The 6,000-nt window shown below is 40.6% G+C and overlaps 1 protein-coding gene across 1 annotated transcript in view; it reads left to right on the forward strand.

Moving 5' to 3' along the window:
- kcns3 (potassium voltage-gated channel, modifier subfamily S, member 3) overlaps positions 1-5,308 on the forward strand; it is a 63,475-nt gene extending 58,167 nt beyond the window's left edge. The window contains exon 2 of the mRNA XM_031903070.1: positions 3,481-5,308. Coding sequence (XP_031758930.1) covers positions 3,525-4,997 — 1,473 coding nt within the window. The 5' untranslated portion in view covers positions 3,481-3,524 and the 3' untranslated portion in view covers positions 4,998-5,308. The remainder of the gene's footprint in view (positions 1-3,480) is intronic.
- Positions 5,309-6,000: the final 692 nt, after the last annotated feature.

Below are 6,000 nucleotides of genomic sequence, written 5' to 3' on the forward strand. Positions count from 1 at the left end.
AGTCTGGATAGATACCTCAGTCCTCAGGTTGACTAGCTTCAGCTTTAGGATACATACAGTCAACTGTGGTTCAGGGTTAGGTACTGCCTGTATCCTGTGTCTTAACCGTGGCCCTATGCTGAGGCAACAGTGCCTTTAAGGAAGGGTACTTCCAGCTAACCTCCTGGTTGGAGCCAGAAACTGCTCTTGCTTTCTTGCCTCACTACCTCACTTTCCTAGAAACCGCTCAACGGAGTCTCGTTGTCTATCTGGTCCTCATTCACGGGGTCCTTGTTCCCCAACTTCTCCAGAGTATAGATGGGTACTCTAGGGTAGGATTTTGCTTTACTGGGGCCCTGTTGATCCCAGGCTCAGTGGACCTTCCACCTGAGGAAGACCCACCCCTTTGCTAAACACTATATTAGAGTGCAAAGGGTGGAGTCAACCTGTAAACCAATAAGGCACAAATGCAAATCTATAATTGGATTCCCAGTAACAACATAAACTAGGAAGTGGTAGGGTTTAAAGCCATAGGGGCATGTTAACCCTATGGGCCCCTACATTTGGATAAGGGGTCTTTCTGTAATTTGAATCTCCATACTTAGATGGACTTATTGAACTAAGATATAATAAGACTCATGTTTAAGTAAAGCTCCCAGACAGATGAATGCAGGCAGCACCCCGATGGCTGATTCCAGTGATGATTATGTACAGAACTGTATATAAAGCTGGTGCAAATTTATTGCCTCTCTCGATTCACATTCCCTGGGGGGAATTCTAAATTCCATTTGTGCAATAACTGATCGAGTAATTACATTACAAATTCCGGGTATTTATGGGATGATCAATTTGTAATTATGAAATGAGGCGGAACCCACTGAGTCGCGCGTATGCGCCAGCGAGGCATTTATGGCTGTGCCACCGCGCTATGGCAGGGAGCAGCTGGGAAGTAATATTGAGATTTTTATACAATATCTTCTCAATTTTATTGGTTTAGTCACACACTATGTAAAGTTTAGTCATTTACTGAAATAACATCCCACATAGGAAACTTGTGAGGTCCAAAATCCGGTGTGAGTTGCAGAGCAGAGTGCCAGCGGCACGGTGCAGCCCTACCCTAACCAGACTGCGGGGACTTGCCTTCTACCAATCAACACAGCACCGCTGCCTCAAAATTACACTAGTCTTGTGCTGCAGTTGCTTTGGGTTAAAGGAACACTAGGGACTATAGATAAAGTTCATTTGTAATTTATGGTGAGTATAGTCTAGTTATACTGAGCCCTTCTGTGTACAGGGACAGATTTAAAGCTGGTACAACCCAAGCCTCTCACACCCCCGCCCCCCACACCCCCCCCCCACCCCTACCTGCTTGCACACCCCCCCCCACCCCTACCTGCATCTGGTGCTAGTGCCGTTCCTCCGATTGCCAGCACTGGTGGCAACTGGGAGATACAAACAACAGTTCGAATGCAGCCAGTGGGCAGTTTGCCTCCCCCAGATTTTTCCCTATAGCCTTTGTGCCTTCCTCAGAAATTCTGGCCTGTCTGTATACACCATCATCCAAATGTGGAATCTGGGGATTTTATTCTAAAAAACAGAATTAGGATTTCCCATAGTTTAAATGAGGACGTATGTTTTTTTATTCTATAAACACTGTTACATGTCAGACTCCGGCAGGAGCAGAAACTGGTGGGGAATAAAAGGTTAAAATCTGAGAATTTGCCTTTTTGCGTCTTGGCATTAAGGGTAACAAAACACGGTAGCAGCCCAAGGAAAGGCCGCTGCTCCCTGTCTGTAGCCTTTAGAGATAATTGAAAAGAATGTCAGAAGATGACGTGGGGTATAAGCGAGGTCTGGGAGGGGGCAAGAGCGTCAGTCAAGATGGAATTGGAAAATCTATGAAGCGGGGGGGGAAATCTTTTTATAGATTATTATAGCGTCCCTGTCCTTTTGGTTGTTGTTCCACCAGAGAGCAAAAGTCAAGCAAAGCAAAGACGTACAGTATTTACCCCAAATAACCCTTAAAGTATAACCCATTAGTATATAATAGCCTTCTGTTGTGCTCAGCATATTCCATCAACCCCAGCCTGCCATTATTTAATGAAAATAACCAAACATATTAGAAATATTATTTGATGTTTTTGTAAAACAGGACTGGGTTTAACTCTTAAGGATATGAATGTATAGGTACAGGGCCTGTTATCAGGAATGCTTGGGGCGAAAAAATCATTTAAACATTTAATAGGATTGTTTTGCCTCCAATAAGAATTAATTATATCTTAGTTGGGATCAAGTACAGGTACTGTTTTATTATTACAGAGAAAAGGGAATCATTTAACCATGAAATAAACCCAATAGGGCTGTTCTGCCCCCAATAAGGGGTAATTATATCTTAGTTGGGATCAAGTACAGGTACTGTTTTATTATTACAGAGAAAAGGGAATCATTTAACCATTAAATAAACCCAATAGGGCTGTTCTGCCCCCAATAAGGGGTAATTATATCTTAGTTGGGATCAAGTACAGGTACTGTTTTATTATTACAGAGAAAAGGGAATCATCTAACCATGAAATAAACCCAATAGGGCTGTTCTGCCCCCAATAAGGGGTAATTACAGTATATCTTAGTTGGGATCAAGTACAGGTACTGTTTTATTATTACAGAGAAAAGGGAATCATTTAACCATTAAATAAACCCAATAGGGCTGTTCTGCTCCCAATAAGGGGTAATTATATCTTAGTTGGGATCAAGTACAGGTACTGTTTTATTATTACAGAGAAAAGGGAATCATTTAACCATGAAATAAACCCAATAGGGTTGTTCTGCCCCAATAAGGGGTAATTATATCTTAGTTGGGATCAAGTACAGGTACTGTTTTATTATTACAGAGAAAAGGGAATCATTTAACCATTAAATAAACCCAATAGGATTGTTCTGCCCCCAATAAGGGGTAATTATATCTTAGTTGGGATCAAGTACAGGTACTGTTTTATTATTACAGAGAAAAGGGAATCATTTAAACATGAAATAAACCCAATAGGGCTGTTCTGCCCCCAATAAGGGGTAATTATATCTTAGTTGGGATCAAGTACAGGTACTGTTTTATTATTACAGAGAAAAGGGAATCATTTAAACATGAAATAAACCCAATAGGGCTGTTCTGCCCCCAATAAGGGGTAATTATATCTTAGTTGGGATCAAGTACAGGTACTGTTTTATTATTACAGAGAAAAGGGAATCATTTAAACATGAAATAAACCCAATAGGGCTGTTCTGCCCCCAATAAGGGGTAATTATATCTTAGTTGGGATCAAGTACAGGTACTGTTTTATTATTACAGAGAAAAGGGAATCATTTAAACATGAAATAAACCCAATAGGGCTGTTCTGCCCCCAATAAGGGGTAATTATATCTTAGTTGGGATCAAGTAAGGAACTGTTTTATTATTATTTTATTATCACAACAAATTCAAAATGTAACAACTTTGCTTTTGCTTCCCAGATGAAATGTAATCAACCAGGGCAATAAAGTGAAGCTCATCCAAGATGGTTTATGGCGAGTTCTTTCACAGAACTAAGAATGAGGAAGAACTGGTTAAGTTAAATGTTGGTGGCTTCAAGCAGTCAGTGGATCAGAAAACCCTACTCAGATTCCCTCATACCAGGCTGGGAAAACTGCTCAACTGCCGCTCGGAAGAAGCCATACTTGAACTGTGCGATGACTACAATGTGGCGGATAAGGAATATTACTTTGACCGAAATCCTTCCCTATTTAGATACATTCTGAATTTTTACTACACTGGCAAATTGCATGTCATGGAGGAGCTGTGTGTCTTTTCTTTTTCCCAAGAGATAGAATATTGGGGAATCAATGAACTGTTCATCGACTCCTGCTGCAGCAATAAGTACCAGGAAAAAAAGGAAATTATAGCCGAAAAAGACTGGGATCAGAAAAGTGACATCATTAGCCTGGGCTCCTCTTCTTCTGACCAATCGTCGGTGTTCGAAAGAGAACTGGAGATGTTCGATACGTTAAAATTCGGCGACATTCGCAGAAAAATATGGATCCGACTGGAAAATCCCGCCTATAGCTTGTCTGCCAAACTTTTCGCCATCGCCTCCTTAAGTGTGGTCTTAACCTCCATCGTAGCCATGTGCATTCACAGCATGCCGGAGTTCAAGAAACTAGACGCCAATGACAGGGAGCTCGAAGATCCCGTCCTAGCGGTGGTGGAGATTGTGTGCATCATCTGGTTCACTTCAGAGTTAGTCATCAGGCTTATTGTAGCTCCTTCCCAGAAAAAATTCTGGAAGAACCCCATGAACATCATCGATTTTGTCTCCATTATCCCATTTTATGCCACTTTGGTCGTAGACGTAAACGATGAGGAAAACGAAGGCATAGAAAACATGGGCAAAGTGGTCCAGATTCTCAGACTGATGCGAATATTTAGGATCTTAAAGCTCGCAAGACATTCAGTTGGGTTACGATCCTTAGGGGCCACTCTGAAGCACAGTTATCACGAGGTGGGGCTTTTACTTTTATTTTTGGCTGTGGGGATCTCCATTTTTTCTGTTCTGGTTTATTATGTAGAAAAAGACGAAGACCAATCAGGGCTGCACAGTATCCCTATGTGCTGGTGGTGGGCAACTATTAGCATGACCACGGTTGGCTATGGGGATACCCACCCAGTTACGCTGTTTGGAAAGCTTGTTGGCACTGTTTGCATCATCTGTGGCATATTAGTGGTTGCGCTTCCGATAACTATCATTTTTAACAAATTTTCTAAGTACTACCAAAAGCAAAAAGCCATAGACGTGGATGGGTGCAATGACGACGAACAAAAGGATAAGTTCAATGACTTACCGTATTTCAATATAAGAGATATATATGCAAGACGGATGAACTCCTTTATCTCGAGTCTCTCTTCCGTAGGGATTATTGCAAGCGGCAATGACTCGACCGATGCTTCCAGCATCCAAGAAATTGAGGATGCTTTCCCGCCAACGTTGAAATGAGATTGTGATAGATTCCTTTATTCTGATTTTCTCATTTTTCTTATATTGCTACCTCCATGTCCTGTACCCTTCTCCTTGTTTTCTGTAGCTCCCCGAAGTTGTTTTATGTTTCACTGTATCAGGGCCAGCCTTAGGGTGAATAGTGCACTGTACAAAATAGAAAATGTGCAAAACTTGCCCAAGGGCTCATTTATGAATGCAAGTCAGGGTGCAAAAAGCTCAAATGGACCTAAAACTGAATGCATCAACACTATGGGGCAGATTTACTAAAACTCGAATTTATCTAATTTTATTATTTTTGAAATTACAGGTATGGGACCCATTATCCACAATGCTCGGGACCTTGGGTTTTCCGGATAAGGGGTCTTTCTGTAATTCAGATCTCCTACCTTAAAAAAATATTTAAATAGTAATTAAACCCAATAGGATTGTTTTGGCTCCAATAGATTCATTATATCTTAGTTGGGATCAAGTACAGGTACTGTTTTATTATTACAGAGAAAAGGGAATCATTTAACCATTAAATAAACCCAATAGGGCTGTTCTGCCCCCAATAAGGGGTAATTATATCTTAGTTGGGATCAAGTACAGGTACCGTTTTATTATTACAGAGAAAAGGGAATCATTTAACCATTAAATAAATCCAATAGGGCTGTTCTGCCCCAATAAGGGGTAATTATATCTTATTTGGGATCAATTACAAAGTACTGTTTTATTATTACAGAGAAAAAGGAAATCATTTTTAAAAATGTGAATTATTTGATTAAAATGGAGTCTATGGGAGGTGACCTTTCTGGATAATGGGTTTCTGGATAAGGGATCCCATACCTGTACAAATCAAGTCAAAACAAGTCAAAAATCCAAAAAACTCAAAAGTTCTAAGCAAAGAAACATTTTCCAGGGTAGAAAAGGGACATCAGCCATTGACTTCTACATGATCTTGATAGTTTTTAGGTGGAGAGTTTTCAAATTCGTAATTGTCGCGGAAAAAACGCACAATAAA

Source organism: Xenopus tropicalis, chromosome 5, assembly GCF_000004195.4.
Source record: "Xenopus tropicalis strain Nigerian chromosome 5, UCB_Xtro_10.0, whole genome shotgun sequence".
NCBI lineage: Eukaryota > Metazoa > Chordata > Amphibia > Anura > Pipidae > Xenopus > Xenopus tropicalis.